The sequence below is a fragment of the Triturus cristatus genome, chromosome 6 (genome assembly GCF_964204655.1).
Source record: "Triturus cristatus chromosome 6, aTriCri1.1, whole genome shotgun sequence".
Lineage (NCBI taxonomy): Eukaryota > Metazoa > Chordata > Amphibia > Caudata > Salamandridae > Triturus > Triturus cristatus.
Window position 1 is genome coordinate 1,830,166,371 of NC_140589.1, and position 22,692 is coordinate 1,830,189,062.

The 22,692-nt window shown below is 46.0% G+C and overlaps 1 protein-coding gene across 2 annotated transcripts in view; it reads left to right on the top strand.

Moving 5' to 3' along the window:
* Positions 1-22,692, top strand: part of DPYSL5 (dihydropyrimidinase like 5) — a 330,106-nt gene that overhangs the window by 267,426 nt on the left and 39,988 nt on the right. For both annotated transcript variants that reach the window (XM_085613221.1, XM_085613222.1), the window contains exons 9-12: positions 6,360-6,501; positions 7,419-7,561; positions 18,843-19,050; positions 21,810-21,978. In XM_085613221.1, the coding sequence (XP_085469347.1) occupies positions 6,360-6,501; positions 7,419-7,561; positions 18,843-19,050; positions 21,810-21,978 (662 nt within the window). The remainder of the gene's footprint in view (positions 1-6,359; positions 6,502-7,418; positions 7,562-18,842; positions 19,051-21,809; positions 21,979-22,692) is intronic.

Below are 22,692 nucleotides of genomic sequence, written 5' to 3' on the forward strand. Positions count from 1 at the left end.
TGACGGGAGAGGGGGGAGAGGTGATTGTGGAACCTGAGAGGATTGTGCAGTGTTTCTCGGACTATTTCCGTATGGTTTATGCCTCAGTGTCGGACAGGCCGCCCGAGGACTCGCGTGACCTCCTGCGTGATATCGCATTGCCCTGTCTCTCTGATATAGATAGGGACGATCTAGATGGTGACATAACGGTCGATGAGGTGGCGGGGGCTATCCGCGCGTTGAACTCGGGCAAGGCCTCGGGTCCGAACGGCTTGCCGGTCGACCTGTACAAGCTGTTTCCGGATAGGGTTGCCCCTCACCTGCGCGCCATGTTCGTGGAGGCGCGGGGGAGTGGGGCCCTCCCGTTGGATCAGCGACTGGCGACGATTGTGGTTATACACAAAGAGGGCAAACCCCGAGATAAGTGCGCCTCATATAGGCCTATCTCACTCCTTAACGCAGAGCCAAAAATTCTGGCTAAAATCCTGGCGGCCCGGTTGATTAGGGTACTCGGTGACTTGGTCCACCCGGATCAATCCGGATTCATCCCGCACCGTAACACAGCGTTAAATCTTCGGCGCCTTCATGGTGTAATCGCCAGGGCGGGCACACTGCGTGAACCAGCTATTGTGGCGTCTCTCGATGCCACGATGGCCTTTGACACGGTGGAATGGGCATATTTGTGGGCCGTGTTGACCAAGTTCGGCTTTGGCCACGGTTTTGTGAGCTGGGTGAGGTTGCTGTATGAGGGCCCTCTTGCGAGTGTGGTGGTAAATGGCCGGGCGTCGACTCCGTTTCAGCTTGGGAGGGGTACTCGGCAAGGTTGTCCCCTGTCGCCATTGTTGTTTGCCCTCGCCCTTGAGCCGCTGGCTGCGTGGATACGCTGGCACCCGGATATACGGGGACTTAGATGGTCGCCTGAACACGAGGACCGTATATCGCTCTATGCTGATGACATCCTGTTGTATCTTGCCTCACCCAAGAAATCACTTATAGTGGTCTGTGACGTACTCACATCTTTCGGTAGGAACTCGGGTCTCGTTATCAACTGGAGTAAATCGTATTTATATGTTCTTAGTGGCGAGGTTCCACCGATCCCTCGAACTTGTTCGATCCAGGTTGCTCAGCAGGGCTTCGTGTATCTGGGGATCTTTATCTCCATGGACTCTGCCGTGCGATATGAGAGGAACCTGCTCCCCTCCCTAGCGCGCCTGAGGCGGGATGTGGAGGGCTGGCGGAGGCTGCCGCTCTCCCTCGTTGGGCGCGCGGCCTTGTTCAAAATGATGTCCCTTCCCCGGTTCCTCTACGCACTGCAGAATACTTTGGATTGGGTACCGGCCAACTACTTTCGGGAGGTCGAAGGCCTCCAACGAACGTTGCTGTGGGACGGGCGGCCGCGAATAGCTATTGCAAAGTTGACGCTTCCATGGTACGACGGGGGTATTGCGCTTCCAGACATCCGACGGTACTATTGGGCCACCCAGCTGAGTGCGATTAATCATGGGTTTTATGGCCCTGCCCTCAGCCCTGGGTATGCCATGGACAGGTGGTTGCTGCGTGGTGGTAACTATTACAGGGCGTTGTATTCGCGGTCCCTGGACTCGTCCCTCACGGAGCCCACTGGTGTGGCGGTGCGTGTATGGAAGACGGCAACTGACTCGCTGGGCTGGAAGGATAGGCTCACCCTCGCTACCCCGCTGTTTGAATCTGAGAGACTGGGTAGGCTTTGGCACACAAAAGGCTTTGACAAATGGGACTTGATCGGCATCTCCAGGGTCGGAGATGTCCTGATTAAGGGGAGGGTGAAGTCCTTTGAAGAGTTGCAGAAGGAGTATGAGCTGGGGCCATCGGAGTTTTTCCGCTACATTCAGGTGCGTCACGCCCTCCGATCAGTCCTCATAGAGGGTGAGAAGGTGCCTGAGTCCTCTCCTTTGGAGGACCGGGTCCTTGATGGCCATATGCCCGAGAGCACGATCTCGCTCATCTATAAGAAACTGATCAACGTCCGGGCGGATATGCTTCTGGGGTTGAGGGACCAGTGGTCTAGGGATGGCCTCGAGTTGGATGACGAGGATTGGCAGTCTGCTGTTTCCTCTCCTAAGGAGGTTGCGATCCCGTCGCGTCTGAGGCTGGTGCAGCTTAAAATACTGCATCGAGTGTATGTGACGGGGCCAAGGCTGGTTCACATGGGATTCTCGGAGGACGGCCTATGCAGGAGGGGATGTGGTATGGTGGGTACTTTCCTGCATATCATTTGGGAATGTGGTGTCATCACGGAATTCTGGAGGAGAGTCCATGCAGTGATGGGGGAGGTGACGGGCATTGCTATGCAGCCGGAAGCGCGGTGTTGTCTCCTGAATGTCTGGGGGCCCACTGATCATAATGCGGCACAGACCCAATGGGTGACTCTGGGTAACATGGTCGCTAAGAGAGATATAGCGCGATTGTGGGGATCCGTGGGGCCCCCCACATTGACCGCGTGGAAGGAAAATATGGACTGGAGTATGCTAAGGGAGAAGACGGTATATTGCGTTAGAGGCCGCCCTCGGAAGTGGCACGCCATCTGGGGGCGGTGGAATCAATACAGGGGGGGAATTTGTCTTGCCCCTGATTTGGATCCCCCCGAGGAACAGCTTTCCTCCTGACCTTCTTTCCAGCTCAGTATGGTTTATGGGCTTCTTTGGCCTCTGCTGTCCCCCTTCTTCCTCTTTTCACAGTACTGTAAATGGTAGATGATTGGGGTCCTGCCTCCCCTGGGGGGCTATCACCATGGGCATTCAGTGTTCTTGCCTTGCTGGGGGTTGTTGTGTGTTTTGTGTTTATTTTAAAAATGGAATCTTTGCACTCCTCCTTCACTGTACTGTGGACGCGTCTCTGTTCCTCTTTATTGAAGCTGCCGAACCTCCGGGCTGTCGGCTGAATAGCTGTGTCCAGACTTTTGAAAATAAAGGTTTTTAAAAAAAAAAAAAAAAAAAAAAAAAGAAAAGTCTACCGTGGATGAGGGAAGTTTTCCAAGGCAGCCAGGATGCATCCAGAAGCAGGATGGAGATGTGAAGTTCTGTGCGATGGTGCTTAATTCACTGGGGCTTTGGCATAGAAATGGATCTTCCCAGGACATCTACCCTGTAGGTCTGTCTTGTTCTCAGGATAATTACCTGCACACACCTTGACTTGATTTCTGTGGACAGGGTTTGAATTGTTTGGCCAAGCAGGGCTACATGCTCCTTCCCACTTAAAGTACAATTATCAGCGGGACCATTCAGCAAAAGGATACACTGGGCATCTCACCGCCCCTCCTGCTTAGGTGTTCCTACTGCTTTGTGACCGTAAAAATCTGTTGTGGTAAGAGCCGGGATCCTCTACTAAAATAGGGCAATTCACTATTTCAGGTGGTCCAGGATAAAATAGATCCTAAGTAGTGATCACATCAACAAACAATGCAACCATCTTGTGGAAGGACACATCAGTCTGTGACCATTGTTGGGAATAAAGCACTGGTGGGGAAGGTGCCACTCTATTGGTATGTGTGTTGTCGTTGAGCTCCGGTGCTGCCCACAGCGTGATTCCACAGTGGTAAACTGATTTCAATAAAATACTTGTCTTACCTTTGGTAGCTTGGCCTGAGCAGCAAAACATTCACCAGAGAAATAGGGTGATGTGTTGCACTTGAGAAGCCCAAAGTTAAAGGAATAAAGAACTAAAAGGTCCACACTAAGTTTAAGTAGAAAGAGAAGAACATGATACAAAAAATGACACAAAAATGAAACAATAATGATTTGGGGATAAAAAGTTGTGAAACATTGATAAAGGATATAAAGAAGGAAACCTCAGACCAAGGATGTTTACAGAGGCCAGTGGGGTCTGGCAGAAGTCATTTATCTCAGCACTGTGAGACAGGCACTCCCTCAGCAGTAATTCTAACTTCTTTAGGCTAGTTGCACTATAAGGTTTCTTCTTGGTAATGCACTGGAACCGCAGAGATAGACCTAATGCCTCATAAAATGAGTTGCGTTGGGCTCCAAACAAAGACCTGTAGAGTCTTGCCACAATGACATCAGATAACTGAGACCCTTGAACTGGTCAGCAGACTCTCCTGGTTGTAGACCATATACCCTTCAAGCGGAAAAGCGGGTTCATCTTAGACAACTAGCATATCATTGGTCGGTGATCCTAATCCAATCACTAAATGTTCTAATACTTGCAATAAAATGTGATGTAGGTTCTGTGGCTGGTGCTCCCAAAATCCCCCCAGATCCCTTTCCACTTGAAATTCCAACATAGTTGATAATAGCATTGTGACTAAGAAGCTTGGGACTACCCTCGACTCCCCCTACCAGAGCTGGCTAATCCCGGTCCAATTCAAAGATCTTCAAATAAGCCATCGCTCGCTGCGTGTAAACCCTGGTGTCCCCCACCATGAGTGTCAGTAGGTCAGGGTATCCCCACACTGCCCCCTTTATGGTTTTTTTTCTTGTTCAGGAAACGAAGACAAGGTCCAGTATCCTGTAATGGCGGCTGCAAATTTTCAATTTAAGATCCTGTCAGCCAATCCAATTGTTAAGTCCGCGGATCGAATCGGTTGACCAGAGAAAAAACTCTCAGCCAATCAAACCCTTATTTTTTTAATTTACGGTACCACGGGACTCCTGCAGGGCCATTTGTCCAGATATGAGTAAAGTTTTAACCTCTTCATTACCACCTTGAGCACCCCTTTAAAAAGCAAATTTCTTGAAAACAACTTTAAACCAAATAACCGAAAGCTCACATTCTGAGTAAAGTTCTTACTTTCTTCCAGATTTAGTGTAATTTTGTTCAGCTATTTTCTATATATATTCTTTCCCAAAATTTCCTTTGGGAATTAACATGGGAGGACAATGTTTTGGGAGTCCTTATTTTCTCTTGGCCCCCATTTTACAGATAACCCTAAAACTTTCCAAGGAGAAGTTTCGGTGCATGAACTTTATTTTCAGAAAGTTTTGTGAAGATGAATCAAACGGCGCCAACGGTATTAGCTAAACAAAAAAAAATCCTTCCTCCACGGGTGTAACGGTTCACAAGGATCCAGAGTTCCAGCACCGTTGGCAAACAAATACAGCGATGCAAGGTTTTGTAGGCAGAGCCCGGTGTGTACTTCCCTTGTAGGTGAAAGCATCTGGGTCCAGTAAATACACAGTATAACACAACAGTGTGTTTCATAATGCAGTCATTCACTGATGAAGTAGGTTCTTTGCACTTCAAATAGATGTTAACAAATGGATCCTACCTTTGAGAGTACCCACTCAGTGTCCATCCATTGGTGCATTGCATTGTTTGTGCTTATTCAGATGCTTGTTTAGCCCTCTTTGGCCCAGATTTACAAAACTCTCATGCAACCCAGCGCAGCACCCAAAGTTGCTGCGCTGCGTTGCCTTAGAGGGAGAGAGAAGGCCAGCATCGCATCTACAGAGATATGGCACTCCCCGAGTGCTGCACACGAACCTTTGCACCATAGTGCAAGGGTTTCTGCGTGAGTCTAGCTCAGCTTTTGTACTTGAAGGGTACCCCTCCACTACAAAATACTACGCTCAGACTGACTTTACAACTTTTCTTACTTTGTATGTGTGCTGTACAGTGCAGCATACATGTAAAGTCGGAAAAGAAGGGAGAAGTTAGGATTTTGTCTTAAGTTTGTCTTAAAGTTTGGTTTTAAGACAAAATCCTAACTTAAGTTTAACTTAAGTTAGGATTTTGCCTTAAGACCAAACTTAAGACTAAATCCTAACTTTACTACTCCTAAATGCCTTTTGTGAATACCGAGAGTCGTAAAGTTAGGATTTTGTCTCAGTTAAACTTAAGTTTGTCTTAAGTTTAACTTAAGACCAAAATTTAAGATTAAAAGAGACAAAATCCCAACTTTAGTACTCCTAAATGCCTTTTGTGAATACCGAAAGTCGTAAAGTTAGGATTTTGCCTCAGATTACTTTTGTGAATTGGGCCCTTAATTCCTACTTTCAAGTGGTGTTAGTTTTTGGGGCAAAACCCTGCCTATTATTGTTAATAGATAGGGTTTTGTGTCAAAAACCATGGGTGGTAGCACGGGAATGGCCAAGTACCGCCCATGAACCACCCATGGAACACCCCCTTGATGCAGAGTAACACAAAGCAGCATTTAGCGCTGGTTTGTGTTACATTTTCTCACAAACCAACACAAATACCAATTAGCGTTGGTTAGTAGATCCACAAAAAGATTTTGCGTTGGGTCTGTGTTAAAAAAGTAATGCAAACTCGATGTAATACCTTTCTAAATTCACGCCTTAGCCTCCAGATGGAGCAGATGAAGTGTCCTGTCGATGTTGATCATTGTGGGTGTCTTGACATCATCTCTCTTGTTTCCTCCTCAGCGACACTCTGAATGTGGTAGCTTCTGATCACAGAAACTTTACCACAAAACAGAAAGCAATGGGTAAGGAGGACTTCACTAAGATCCCTCACGGCGTGGGTGGAGTCCAGGACCGGATGAGCGTCATCTGGGAGCGAGGCGTGGTAAGACATGAAACATCTCTGTCAACGTACCCTTCAGTGTGCTCCTGTTAACATGTACCGCTCATGCATCCCGTGGTCCAAATCCATGACCAGAACCCCACATGCAGACCTGGATTCATAGTCATCCCTTCTGTATGCCCTTCCACCAGAAATCGTGAGCAGCCATTCTCAAGCAATCCACAACCAACCACTAGTCTCCATAAGCAGCCCCTCTTGAGCATCTCACAGTGGCTCCCCAATAACCCACAGCGACCAGCACCTCCCAGTCACCTCCACCATCAGCATTCACAAGCATTCCTTCCCCAGGACACTGCAAAGACTCCAGGATTTACAATAAGCAACTTAACAGCCCTACCTTTCCTGCTTTCTCACTTTGTTCCATTGCTACTACACTATCTTCGGGCGTTTCTTCTCTCCTTCTCCCCCTCTCTCTTCTTTTCTGATGCCTTACTTTCTTCTTTTCATCACACTTCTGTTCCTTCTTTACATCCTTTCTAGTGCTTCCTTGCTTCTGCTCCTCTTTCTTCTCGTCCTCTTACAGTCGCTCCTATTGACCACTTCTGCTTCAGTTGTTACCTTTTCCACCCACTCTTTTTGCACTTAAAGTCTCTCTTCTTACTGTACCACTCAATATCTATTACTTTTCCTTCTGTGTCCCCAATCCATTCATCTAATTATTTTCATCCCTTCTTTACTTGAATCCGTTCCTTCTTCCTGCCTTTTTTTCATACAGTTGTTCCTTCCCTTTTTTCCTTCTAAATTCCCTCCCCATCCTTTCCTTTCTCCTTTGCTACTTTGCGTTTTCTCCCCACTCCTCTTCATCTTACACTCTTTCTTTCCATGCCCATTGTTGATGCTACTTTCATCCTTTTCTATTTTCCATCTCTGGCTTCCTTCCTCCTTCCCCTATTAACCAGGTTGGTGGAAAGATGGACGAGAACCGATTCGTGGCAGTGACCAGTTCAAATGCAGCAAAAATACACAATATGTACCCCCGAAAAGGACGGATCATCCCTGGTGCCGACGCAGATGTCGTTGTGTGGGACCCCGAAGCCACAAAGTAAGTGTCCTAGATGCACAGAGTGGGTGCACAGAGCTGTAAATGGACCTCAGCATAAGCTGGGAGTAGGTTTGGGAGGCAAGTGAGCAATAGGGTGAGTGTAGAGATTGCGGATTTTTGTGAATAGCGCACATATTTAACCAATAAAACATTTGACTACATACAATCTAAGTAGGTGAAATAATATATGACAAACAGCAAATATTTAGATATTTATTTGGAAAAAGGAGGTAAACTCTGCAGTAATGAAAATGAGTTTATTCTCAACATTTCTGATAGTATAGAAAACAAGCTAATTGAAATATCTAGCGTTTCAGATCCCTTGGGTGTCTCTCTTCAGCTATAATTTGTGAGTTTCAATGTCATTGCCTCCATCACACATGTTCCAATCCCTCACATCTCTCTGCGGCCTGTGTCCTGATATATATTGTATTCACACCCTCACACAACTTTCTTCATACTTCTGGCATCTTTGTAAAGTATGAAAACACATTAACCATGGTGGCATCCACGGTAGAGAACTAGAGGCTATGAGGCCTCAAGAGTGAGCTGGCCTCCAGTCTAAAACTGTTACTCATAAAAGAGCTACTTAAGTGAAAAAAACATAAAGATATTCAATCAGCACATTATGCACCATGCTCATGTTGTGTCAGCCTAGTATTGGAAATACACAAAAATGTGATGGGATGTCCTCACACACCACCAGGTGTTATGCTTCATCATAGGACTCCCCTAGCTCTTCAAAACTCCTGTTTTATCAAGAGCGGGCCTACACCCCTGGAGTCAGGGTGGCACTTCTATCTAACTATGTATGCGTGAAAATAGAGTAAAAAGCAATGTGGTACGCCACTATGACCTTTATATTGGATGAGGTACCGCTTGGTATTAAAAATATAGTGTGGGGAAAAAGGTAACTAGTACCCCATCACCACTCAAACAGCAACATGTTTCTGCATGTTGGCTCAAAAGAGTCGATGGCATTCGTCAGGACGCAACACGGAATCCTCCTTTGACACACCCACTACGTATGCCACTTTTTGATGGTCAGACCTTTGTCGCCACCTTATGTTTTCTGCTCCCTAGCTACCCCAGAATTGTGTCATCTGTGCCCAATGGAGAGGGGCTCAGGAACCCCTGTGGTCACACATACATCAAGGTGCATTGCCCATTTGGTCACCTACTGCTCTCAGCTCCTTCCTCCCGATGTTTCGGGAGGAAAGGCCCGAGAGCAGTATCTTCACAGTTTTTCACTTAGGTGGCTCAGTTGTGTGTAGCATGTTTGTAAAGTAACCAGTGCTAATGTCCTTGGTACAGTCAGTTAAAGGGGATAGGAGTCAATGGGTGACTGAATGACACGGTGGCCAGCTTTCCTGCAACGAATCCATATGCAGGCGCCCACTTCCCTGCCAAGCAAACCCTACTCTGCTGCTACTGCTGTCACTAAGGTTAATGAGTACCTCACACTACGCCTACTGTGTTGCTAGTCTATGTTTATAGCTCCTCCTCTGTCTCCACATTCTAGGCCTTAATCACCCCCCCCCCCCTTAATTTCTGAAGCACCTTCAGACAACTTTTAGATAGATATTCTGTTGGAAATGTCTAAAAAATTACAAATATGTGGCAAATTTTCAAAATGTCCAAAATCTATGGGAAACTAAGAAATTTGTGTTTGCCACCGAAAAACCTTCCCAGATTTGGACTGTCCCAAATCATGACCTCATTACCAAGAAACCATATTAACAAATGTGTCTTTAGCTGCAAAGGACAAGTTGGGGTATTTAGACAAATATCTTTGAGATCGGGGGGTCCGGGGAGTTCCCGCAAAGCAAGAGGTACTTGTGAGGCATAATAAATATGGCTGCTATTGTTTTCTTGGTAAAGATGTAGAGGTAATGCGTTTCTTGGTTACAGTATGCCATATCTGCACATATCTCCGGAAGTTCCTACAGGCTTTACAGATAGTTCTAGAGGCAGACATTTCCAATGAACACTAAGAGAATGCAGGCACTCTGTAAGCCAGTAAGTTTCTTAGGGGCATATTAACAAGCGGCAGCGATAATTATCGCTGGCCGCTCTTAGCGAGAAAATTTTTATCGCTGGCTATCGCAGGAAATTATCGCCATGCTAGCGTTGTACTAACAACGCATAGCGCAATGGCAATAATTTCCCAGTGATAGCGAAGTTTTCCATGGAACATAGCTGGTGTTCCAGCGATGTTCCATGGAAAACGGCGATAACCTTGCTGATATGACCCTGTGGTCCTATCAGCATAATCCACCCCCAATGGTAAATATAGCTAAGTCTGCATTTTAGCAGACGTTAGTTTTTGGAGAAAACAGCTGTTTTCTCCAAAAACTAACGTCTGCTAAAATGCGTGGGCAGCCTTGTAAATATTGCGATGTGTACTTCAGCGATATTTACAAGGTTGTACTGCCCAGTGACGCCCACTTTGCATCTCATTAGAGATGCAAAGGGAGGAGTCGGGTAAAAGGGTGCTAACATGCGCTAATGCATGTTATCACCCTCTTGTAAATAGAGCGATATTTTTATCTCCGCTTTTTTGGCTTTAAAAGCCAAAAAAGCGGAGATGAGGCCCTTGTAAATATGCCCCTAAGTCACTGTACCATGTCAGCTGAACACTAAGCTGTTGAAGCAAGTTAACCAAGCCATGCTCCTTTACACACATTCCAACACTGTCATCACTCATAACAACAGGTCCAACTTCAAAAACAGCTATTATATTCCAATGAACTGGAGTTTACCTAAAACAGCTGTTGCAAGCACAAATGGGACATTTAGAAAAAATACAAATGGGATATATTTTGATGGCATTACATGTTGATAGCAACAACACAAAGGATGGAAATGCTTGAACCACTGGAAGTTGCTTTAGGTTGCATTCCATTTGATCATTTTGTGCTCATCTGTGCCCTTTCTGAATATAATCAAGCTCTAACTTGGCTGAGGCACAAAAACAGCCAGCCTGAACTGCTGGCCTCTCCTCTCTGGACCAGAACACAAACACCTGAGATGCAATTCAGCCTTATTGTTGACGCGCCACTTAAGTCTCTAATAATAGCATATTAAGAACCATGTTTGTGTACTGAGACAGCATAAAAATGAGGAATCGAATTGCTTGAGCCCAATATATTGGGGTAATTGACCAAAGCACCCATGCAGCCTTGCACAATTTTGCACTTCTATAATGGTAAATAAATTGATGCATTGAGTGTGATCTGATGGTTCACCTGCACTGTAGAAGGTACCATTTCAGCCTGCCGTACAGTATGTATTATTCTGCTGTACACCAATCCTTCGCAATGAGGGATCATTCTAGCATCTGGATTGGAGAAGAAAAACACCAGAGAGGAATGAGTGACTATGGTTACCTATTAGGACCCTCCTTCAGTTGTAAATCAATTACCAAGAGCTGTCTTGACCCCAGAGGTGCATCAAGGACTCCTGACGGTGGCCACTTGGCCAGCCAGAGAAGGCACCACACACCAAAGAAGGTTTACAAGAAGAGACATGTGCTGTACCCGCTCTTTGCTTCCCATACATCACTGTCAAGGCTGAACTGTTAAGCATTTTACTTACTATCCTGCTTTGGGAAGCTGGAACACTTTCTAATTGCAGGAAGTTGTTCCTAAATGTTGTTGTACACCTGTGAACCTGTAAAACATTTTGTTTGTACAGAGAATCAGATAACACAGAATCAGATAACCTCCCGTCGTGGAGATTTGTTTATATATGGCCTGTGTTTTACCAGCTTCTCATGCAGCACAGTGCAGCAGCCGTAAACGCTGTGCTGCGTGAGAAGGAGAGAGCAGGGGAGGGCCATATTTACAGAAATATGGGGGCATATTATCAAGAAACGGCGTTAAAATTATCTCCGCTTTAGCGGCAGAAAACTGCCGCTAAAGTGGCGAAAATGGGCTTGATAATATGCCTTTGAGAATTCCCATAGAAGCCCATGTTCTGGTGTCAACATGGGCTTCTATTGGAATTCTCACGGGCATATTATCAAGCCCATTATCGCCACTTTAGCGGCAGTTTTCTGTCGCTCAAGCGGCGATAATTTTAACACCGGACTTGATATTATGCCCCATGGCCCTCTCCTCCCCTCTCCCTAACACCGGCACAGCTTGCCACCCTATAGCATTGGATGTCTCTGTGGCTTTAGCATAGGCTTTGTACTGGAAGGAAAACCTTCCAGTACAAAATACTAGGCTTAGGCTAACCTTCGACATTTCCCCAATTTCTGTGTGTCCTGCTCAGTGCAGCACTCATGCAATGTCGGAAAATAAGGGAGAAAAAACATTTCTCCTTCATAGCTCCTATCTGAAATGGGCGCTATCTTCTGATGCTAAACCTTGCAAGCACTAACCTACATAAGAGTAAGCCCCTTGCTACTCATAAGCTACACTTCTAAAGTTACTATTGCCATAAGGGTGATAAAGCAGTAGTAAATGTACTCCAGCCCAGCCTTGGAGTAAGTTATGTTATGTTATGTTATGTTATATGATTTTTGTATAGCGCACGGATGCCGCAGCAAAGTGGCGTCCCGGCGCTTTGGAGAATGATAACACAACACGACAGAAAAGGTGGAAAGGATGGGCCTAGATTGTGGTAAAAAGGAAGGTTTTAAGTGCCTTTCTGAAAGGAAGTAACTCAGGAATGGCGCGCAAAGGGGCAGGCAAAGAGTTCCAGAGAGTAGCCGCCAACACTGAGAAAGAGCGTCCGCCCATCCTAGATTTTTTGAAACGTGGCACAATGGCCAAATTAGATCCAGCAGAGCGAAGAGCTCTGGCAGGGACATAGTGCTGGATAGTCTGTGCAAGGATGGGAGGGGAGGCTGCTTTGAGAATCTTAAAAGTTAAGCAAAGAGCTTTAAACTTAATTCTCTGCCCCACCGGCAGCCAATGGAGATCCTGGATAGTCCGACGGGCCGAGACAAACTTCAGAAGGCCAACAAGCATCCTGGCTGCCGCATTCTGAACTCTCTGAAGATGAGATAGCTCGGCCTGATTAAGGCCCAGAAACAGGGAGCTAGCATAATCTAGTCTAGTGAGAACCAGGGCTTGGACAATAATCTGTCTGGTCTCCGCATCGAAGAACTTAAAGATTGGTCGGAGACACTGCAGGGTACCAAAACAGGTGCCGGCCACACGTTTTGTGTGGGAAGTGAAGGAGAGCTTATGGTCGAACCACACCCCAAGGTTTCTAACCTCAGTCACAGGGGAGGGGACGGGGCCAAGATCAGAAGGCCACCACTGATCTCCCCATAATTCACTTTCCCTACCAAAAATAATGACCTCGGTCTTAGAGGCATTAAGTTGAAGCCGATTGTTCGCCATCCAGCCGGCCACAGCTTTTAGAGCTGACTGAAAGGTGGGGGCATCCATGTTGGAGTCGCCATTAAGAGCCACCGCCAACTGTGTGTCATCGGCGTATGACACTAAGGAGAGACCAAAACTGTGGGCTACCTCCGCTAATGGCTGAACATATAAGTTAAACAAGGTGGGGCTCAGGGCCGACCCTTGGGGAAAACCCTGGAGTATGGGGCGAGAAGCAAAAACAAAAGGGGGTGTGGAAATCTTGAAGGCTCGATCCTTAAGAAAGGAGCGAAACCACTCAAGTGCCACCTCTCCAACTCCTGCTTCCATCAGGCGATGTAAAAGAATCTGGTGAGACACCGTATCGAAGGCGGCACTGAGATCTAAAAGGATCAGTGCCGCCGTCTGACCCAGATCCAACAGATGCCTGATGTGTTCCACCACAGCCAGGAGGGCAGTTTCTGTGCTGTGGCCTGCACGAAACCCATTTTGGGAATTGTCCAATATATTTGCTTCCTGCAGGTGAGAAGATAGAATAGCATTAGCATGAGCTTCTGCTAATTTAGCTGGCCAAGGAAGAAGGGAAATAGGTCGGTAGTGTTCGGGCTTGGTGGGATCAAGGGCGGGTTTTTTAAGAATTGGAATAACCGTCGCCTGTTTCCAAGCTTTAGGAACACTGCCCGTGCTGAAGGACAAATTAATAAGGCCATGAAGAGCAGGGAAGCAGCCTTCAGCGAGTTCCCGGAATTGAAAGGGTCTCATGGGGTCGTCCGGGGAGCCGGATTTAACTTTAGTCGTCAAGGCAGAGAATTCATCCAAGGTCGGACGAGGAATAATCAGTAATGGTTTATGAACCAATGACGTAGGGCTAGTCTCCGCAATAGGAAGCTGGGCGAATGACTTATAAATAGCCTCCACCTTTTCGACAAAAAATGAGGCTAAGTCCTCACAGTGCGTCATAGAGGGTTGGAGGGCAGCAGTATCAGTCCTTTTACTAGTAAGGTCCTTACACACCCTGAAGATGACCTTGGTGGGATTGGTACTATTCTTGATCTCCTGAGAGTAAAAAGCCGCCCTGACCGTACAAATGGCCCGATGATACACTCTAGTGCAAGCCCTATAGGCTGCCTTGAGGTCAGTATCATACGTTTTGCGCCACGCGCGTTCTGCCTTTTTACAGGAGATTTTGAGAGTTATGAGGGAATCATTATACCAGGGGTTAGAAGGGCTAGATCTGGTCTTACTCCACTTAGCCGGAATAAGTGAATCTAATGCGTTATTTAGCCACTCGCAGAAGCTGTCATAGCCGCGGGAAACTTCAGTGGGGGGTAGGGGATGAAATTTCATCAGGAGCTGATGGAAATGCTCTAAATTTAAGTTTCTCCAAGGGCGTCTAAGACTGGCTGAGGGATTGTTTTTAGGAAGGGAACAGGAAGTTGTAATACGAAATTCAATGAGATGGTGGTCAGTCCATGCCATGGGTCTGGGATAGAGCACTGAGATATTCGTAGAAAGATTCGTCAAAACAGGATCCAATAGATGGCCGCCTGTATGAGTAGGGGATTGTACCATTTGGATCAGTTGGAACGCCTCAAGATCAGCCAACAAGCTATGGATCGAGTTGGAAAGTGGCGCGTCCATATGCAGGTTGAGGTCGCCGATAATCGTAAAGTTGGCAGTCTTTAAAGCTAAGGAGGAAATTACCTCCGGAAGGCTTTGACGAAAAGCGGCATCAGGCCCAGGAGGTCTGTAAATTAGAAGTCCCGGAAAGGTGAAAAGGGGATTCACTGAGATGTTAAATAGAGCACTCTCGCAACCTGCTATGGTGATAGGTTTCCAGATGCAGGGGTAGCATGTTTTTACCGCAACTGCAATACCTCCACCTCTGGCCTTGCAAGGGAGAGAGTGCATAATGTAGCCCACAGGAAGGGCTAGATTAATGACCGCCATGGACTGGTCGTGCAGCCAAGTTTCCGTAAAGAAGAAAATGTCCGGATTGTCATCAGAAATCAGCGAGAGGACTTCTTGGGAGTGACAAGACAGTGATCTAACATTCAGATGCATAACTTTGAGGATGGATTGATTAACTGTGCCTATGGTATCGGCTGGTAGAATGTCCGCCGAGGGCCTCAACTGGAGACTATTAATGCACATTGGTATAGGAAGTTTAAAAGGACAAGTGGGGCATTGGAAAGGACCACTGAGAGGATCCAAGGAGCCGAGGCAGCGGTCACATACCTGGTGTCGTAAACGACGCAAGTTCTCAGCTGATATCATCCTGAGAGGTCCAGAGTCCCCTGCCCTGGCCCTGCCTTAGCACTGACGAGCGCAGACGGGCAGGACTCTGGCTGGACTCAGGCGCGATGAAGGCGCACCGCTGCGCGACCAAAAGAAGGCTCAAGTAGGCTCAGAAGGGCGAGATCTCGCGAGATTGCGCGAGAGTGCCCCAGCCCAATGCAAAATGGCGCTCAAAGTAGTCCCCGATACCCCGTGATCCCGGACCCACCAAAGGCAGTGGCGATGGTCCCCAGGAGGGTTTTATGGTGCAAGAATAAGGCCAGGGGGGTCGGTACAGATAAAAACAAGGTGAGAATAACACAAATGAAATAAAATACAAAACGGGAATTTTAAAATCAGAAGAGCAAACAAAAAGCGCAGCTAGCGCTAGCGAGGTCGGTGTAGATGGTCACCTTCTCCAGGCTGACCTGCCGTCTCTCGCTGCCTCAAGTAGGCTCAGAAGGGCGAGATCTCGCGAGATTGCGCGAGAGTGCCCCAGCCCAATGCAAAATGGCGCTCAAAGTAGTCCCCGATACCCCGTGATCCCGGACCCACCAAAGGCAGTGGAGATGGTCCCCAGGAGGGTTTTATGGTGCAAGAATAAGGCCAGGGGGGTCGGTACAGATAAAAACAAGGTGAGAATAACACAAATGAAATAAAATACAAAACGGGAATTTTAAAATCAGAAGAGCAAACAAAAAGCGCAGCTAGCGCTAGCGAGGTCGGTGTAGATGGTCACCTTCTCCAGGCTGACCTGCCGTCTCTCGCTGCCTCAAGTAGGCTCAGAAGGGCGAGATCTCGCGAGATTGCGCGAGAGTGCCCCAGCCCAATGCAAAATGGCGCTCAAAGTAGTCCCCGATACCCCGTGATCCCGGACCCACCAAAGGCAGTGGAGATGGTCCCCAGGAGGGTTTTATGGTGCAAGAATAAGGCCAGGGGGGTCGGTACAGATAAAAACAAGGTGAGAATAACACAAATGAAATAAAATACAAAACGGGAATTTTAAAATCAGAAGAGCAAACAAAAAGCGCAGCTAGCGCTAGCGAGGTCGGTGTAGATGGTCACCTTCTCCAGGCTGACCTGCCGTCTCTCGCTGCCTCAAGTAGGCTCAGAAGGGCGAGATCTCGCGAGATTGCGCGAGAGTGCCCCAGCCCAATGCAAAATGGCGCTCAAAGTAGTCCCCGATACCCCGTGATCCCGGACCCGCCAAAGGCAGTGGAGATGGTCCCCAGGAGGGTTTTATGGTGCAAGAATAAGGCCAGGGGGGTCGGTACAGATAAAAACAAGGTGAGAATAACACAAATGAAATAAAATACAAAACGGGAATTTTAAAATCAGAAGAGCAAACAAAAAGCGCAGCTAGCGCTAGCGAGGTCGGTGTAGATGGTCACCTTCTCCCCACACATGAACCCACACATGAACACTCACAGGTACTGCAACGCACTCCCATCGAAATAATGGAGGCAGAGACTTGAAATACAACCCTACAGGAACAAAGAAAAATGATTTTGTACTGTAAAAAAAAGTATATAGTTTAATATTTAAAAAAACTTATAATTATTGCATGATTATTTTACTATTTTAAATTTAATACTAATCAATTTACAGGTAATGGGGTCTTTTTACTAAGATTTAACGCCAAATTAGCATCACAAAAGTGCTGAAAAACAATGCTAAATCTTTTGTTACCTATTTACTTTTCAGTGTAAAACCTGTTTTACGCTGGGGAATCCCTTGAAAGTAGTGAAAAGCAGCTCACCCCCCTGTTTTGCATGGAACCATGCAACCACCCAAGGTTTCTGATGCTAAACCCTATTTACTTAAAAAAGTAGATAAGATTTAGCATCAGAAAATAGCTCCCATTTCAGATAGGAGCTATGAAGGAGAAATGTTTTTTTCTCCTTTATTTTTCGACCTTGGGGCATATTTACAAGCTGGCGATAAAAAATTATCGCTGCTTTTGCGACCGTTTTCGTTCGAAAAGCGGCGATAATTTTATCGCCTAATTAGCAAGGCCACGCTAACGCTGAAACCTTGCTTTAGCTTGGGGATTCCTTACGCCCGGCTTTGCATCTCTAATGAGATGCAAAGTGGGCGTTCCTGACCTAACATGACAGGAGAAATGTCGCTAAGCGACATTTCTCCGATCATCAAGCCACACGCTATGAAGCATAGCGTCAGGAAAAGTAGCGATAACCCCTGTTATCGCTACTTTCCTTACGCCTGCTTCAGGACTAACTTAGCCATGATCTCCTATGGAAGGTGGATATCATGGCTAAGTTTGTGAGTCCCTATCAGCAAGCTAACGCCACACTACGTGAGATTATCGCTGGGTTTCCAGCGATAATCTCACGTTAGCCAGTTAGCGTGAGGATTTTTATCGCTGAGGAGATAAGCGTTGCTAATAGCACGCTATCTCAGCGATAAAAATCCACGTTACCCGGCGATAATTATTCTCACTCTAAGAGCGCTGAGCGATAATTATCGCCGGGTGTTGCTGATACACCCCTTTGCATGAGTGCTGCACTGTACAGCACAGATAGAAAGTGGGGAAATGTCCAAGGCTAGTCTAAGCATAGTATTTTGTACTGGAAGGATATCCTTCCAGTACAAAACCTATGCTAAAGTCACAGAGTCACCCTTGCACTATGGTGCTAAGCTGCGCCGGTGTTAGAGAGAGGGGAGGAGAGGGCCATATTTCTGTAAATACGACGCTCTCCTGCTCTCTCCTTCTCACGCAGAGCAGCGTTTGGGGCTGCTGCACTGGGCTAAATGAGAAGCTGGGGAATCTGGCCCAAAATGTGATTAAACTTTTGTTAAGAATTACAAATAATATAAATAAATTTAACACACATTTTAACAATCTTTAATACATATTACTTACAAATAAAAATCTTACTGTGAGTGGAACTTTTTTGAAGTTATTCAATAAATAAAATGTATACATTAAATTGACTGAGTTTAATTATTTAATGCACAATTAATTTAATGAGTTAATGTTATATAATGTTTCAATTTATTAATTCTAGGTTAATGATACATAATTACATTTTTCTACATTATATTAAAATATGTTTCATTTTATATTTTCATATTTGTAATATTTTATTAAAGCATAAGAACGTTTTTAAATATTTTGTCCATACTTTCCTACCCCATAGGGAGATTTCCATCTCGGTGTCAGAGACATCCACACACATGTGAAAAGTTACTAATAGTAACTTTACACTCGTAACTCTTGTTGCAGGAGGCTGTACCAGGGGGTAGAGACATGTAAATCTACTCTAAGAAATGGGGAATTGCAAAAAAGTGTAGATTTTCACCTTAGAGTATTAGTAAAAATACAGTATACTTACCTGTGTAAATAGCCCATAGTTTCAAAGTTACTTAGGCCCTTTCCAGTTATAATGCACTGTTAATTCACTTTTCATAACACAGTCAGCTTTTGTTTCTGAAAATGTACAGAGATAGCCAGGGGTACCACATGAGAGTCATGCACTAATTTATACAGACTAAATAAGGTTTAAGAGACGCCAGTCATGAATTAACTGATGGGCTATGAATTTGGGGTTTCTTGAGATGCTTAAGGGCCTGCCTTTAATTGTAGGACTTCAAAGGAGCTGCTGTTCACCTTAATGATGACACATGTCCCCTCTCTGCCATTTCAGAACGATCTCTGCCAGTACCCAGGTGCAGGCCGGTGACACAAACGTGTACGAGAACTTGCGCTGTCACGGGGTGCCTCTGGTGACCATCAGCCGCGGAAGGGTGGTGTACGAGAACGGCGTCTTCATGTGTGCGGAGGGAACGGGCGAATTCTTCCCACTCAGGACCTACCCTGACTACCTATACAAGAAGATGGTGCAGAGAGAGAAGGTAGGATGGCGGCAGGGTGTCATGGGGTCTTTAAAAAGTCAGCGTTGCATGGAGGATGCTGACTTGCTTGTGGGCATAGAATATGTTAATGTGTGTTTTAGCAGCCACGTGTACACTTGAGGAGCTAAGGTACTCTTGGTGATAACTTGGGCCACAAAACTTTGAATACAATGAAAAGGACACCTGGCTTCAACCCAGGCAAATATGGAGCACAGAAGCGAGCAGAGACCGAGTTTGGAGAAGCCAAGTCAAAGGAGTTACTTAAAAGGAGAAAAACCTCAAGAGAGAAGTGTAAAATAGTTGATGATGCAACAGAGGTCTAGGAGAGATGTATAGTGTTCTTCTACAGAGAATGTGATATAAAAAGATGGACCACAGAAGCGAGCAGAGCCAGAGTTTGGATAAGCCAAGTCAAAGGAGGTACTTAAAAGAAGAAAAACCTCAAGAGAGAAGTGTAAAATGGTTGATGATGCAACAGAGGTCTAGGAGAGATGTAGAGTGTTCTTCTACAGAGAATGTGATATAAAAAGATGGAGCACAGAAGCGAGCAGAGCCAGAGTTTGGAGAAGCCACGTCAAAGGAGTTACTTAAAAGAAGAAAAACCTCAAGAGAGAAGTGTAAAATGGTTGATGATGCAACAGAGGTCTAGGAGAGATGTAGAGTGTTCTTCTACAGAGAATGTGATATAAAAAGATGGAGCACAGAAGCGAGCAGTGCCAGAGTTTGGAGAAGCCAAGTCAAAGGAGTTACTTAAAAGAAGAAAAACCTCAAGAGAGAAGTGTAAAATGGTTGATGATGCAACAGAGGTCTAGGAGAGATGTAGAGTGTTCTTCTACAGAGAATGTGATATAAAAAGATGGAGCACAGAAGCGAGCAGAGCCAGAGTTTGGAGAAGCCAAGTCAAAGGAGTTACTTAAAAGAAGAAAAACCTCAAGAGAGAAGTGTAAAATAGTTGATGATGCAACAGAGGTCTAGGAGAGATGTAGAGTGTTCTTCTACAGAGAATGTGATATAAAAAGATGGAGCACAAGCCATGGATAGGGTGGGATTCCCTTAAAAGTGTCTAATTATGAGTGCACCAATGTCTGTTGGATTATGTCTGCCGCCCCCCTAGTTATCGATGTCAGGTGCATCGGCTACTTGGGAGCGGAGTAACCAGGGAGTGGGACCATGAAGGTTCAATTAGCCCTTAATAATGAGGTGTTTCTGGGAAAATTAGACTTTGCAGTCCCAATTGCCCCATGTCCTCTCATTGGTCGCCAGTATTCCACCTGGAGATTATAGCTCCTGGCAGCAGTGAAAATCTCCATGTGGTTTGCTCAGGATCCAGAGATCTGATGATCCCGATAGGGCTGGACCAGCCTCATCCGGATTACCAATGGGCGGAATGATCATTCACGTAAAGTGGGTGACAAGGCTAGAGCACAAAGTCATGGAAATGGTGGAGTGCCAAAAGTCATTTTTATGCACGAGGTGCTGATTAATAATAGCCCTTCTCTTAAATTTGGAACTGGACTGTGACATAGCAGTCGCGAGGTGGCGTTAGTGGGGTAGAGGATGTCGCGAGTTGGGGCATTCCAGAGAAAGCTTTCCTCTGCATGTGTCCTACACCCTACCAACATGCTATCAACTTGTAAAGGACATGCTAAGGATATGCAGAGGACTTGCAGAGGACATGCAGAGGTCTACTGCTTTACTATTCGAATGTAGCACTTAGCTTAGAATTAGCATTGGTTTTGGAACATGCAGTCAAAACAAACACTTCATATTTCAGTAAATTGTATGTTTGCTTAAATATTTACTGTAAGAGAGGTAGAGGTGTGTTGTCTCTTGTATTGTTCTCATCATAGTAAACCCTAACGTATGTGTGTCTGTGTTTTTGTGTGCACGTGTGCGTGTTTTTGTCTGTGTGTGTCATTACGTAAATCTGCTTGGTATACCATTTTGTTGTCATTTGTTACATACACCATGTGCTTCATCATGCATCTGTCGCACACAGGACACAAACTATTAAATGTTAATTTACCAGATCCATAATCTACCCCCATGCAGCGCCCATGGCACTGCAAGTGAAGCAGGGAGCAGATCCACATGGTTACGCAAACGTCTGGAGCAGGCCTGGTGGAACTCCATGCCAACCACAGTTTTGTGAATGAGGAGGATTTGTATTTGAATGTCAGGTCCTCACAGGCTTTTGACCTACCAGTGTCCAGTGTTTAATTTGTGCCAGTGTTTTGCATCAACACTCTCACCAGCACTTACTTATGACAGTGCCCCACATCGTAGCGCTGTCTGCCAATCTGTGAGTGGAGCACATCAGTTTAACAATTAAATGCACATTTTAAAAATAATTCTAGTGCATCAAGGTCCTTCTTACTGCTTCTGGTGGCCTAGAGGTGTCCAAACGGTCACATCTAAAGGAGTGTGGTGTTTATTGGGGAGCATTGATACTGGCATGTAGAGCAATGGCAATTACAAGCTGCAGTAGCCTCCTGGGAAATCCCTTGGGCCCAGACACTTATTTATTTACACATTAAACACTGCCAGTGCCTCACTTTGTAAACAGAAAAGCTGGCTGATGTCCTAGCGTGGAAGCCCAGGAGGTACCATTGGACCGGTACGAAACGTGTAGGTTGTTTCCCATGCACATATGTCATCCTAGCTTTCACACTCATCATATTTCTTACTGGGGACATTTTGTCTGCAGATTTTGATCCAACACTGAATCAGCAGTAAGTAATCATCTTTTTCCTTACCAGACCCTTAATATCAAGGGAGTGGAGCGCACCCCATACCAAGGCGACGTAGCAGTGGTGGTGCATGCTGGGAAAAAAGAGACAGGAAGTCCACTTGCAGATACGCCTATTCGACCCACCACTCGGCACGGCGGCATGAGAGATCTCCATGAATCTGGCTTTAGTCTATCTGGTAAGTCATGTCCATCCTATCCACCTACTCCCTTCGGAAGACATCTGCTGGTTCTTCTGTGAGGTTATAATATATTGGAGCTTTTTATCTCCATGTAAAGTCATGATCTTAATTGTCTAATTACAAACTCATTCTGGTGTCAGAGTGCTCCTGTAATAAGAATAACATGCCACCAGTCACTGATAATAATTTAAAGGGAGTAGGGGCATTGCAGTGTTGCCCCTACTCAACTACAGTAGTTTGAAAACTCCCAGGAGCACACAGCGAGCACCAGCTTTCCCTATGAGTTTGTGAGGGAACGCAAAACATGGACGACAAAGCCTGGAGGCAGTGGCGGCTGGCATGTAAGGAGGGTGGTAGGGTTGGGGGGTTACAAAAATAAAAGTACAAAAATAAAGAAAAAATAATAACACTTGCCTTCGATGCACTTCGTCTTCTTCGCCCAGGTCTTCGGCAGGTAGGCTCCAAGAAACTGCAGTAACCAATCCTGGCACTGCTCTCAAGCATCATGAGAGCAACGCCAGGATTAGAGGCAGCGGCTTCTCTCGCTGTTCCCGGGGGCACTGGATCCCTATGCTGTCTCTAACCCAGCTGTCTAATACAACTGATTTAGTGAGGTTTAAACTGTGCATGCCTGGCTGGCTGTCACAAGACAGCCAGCCAAAAAGACATGCGCACTTTAAACATAAGTACCCTGCGTATCCCTGCTTTAAG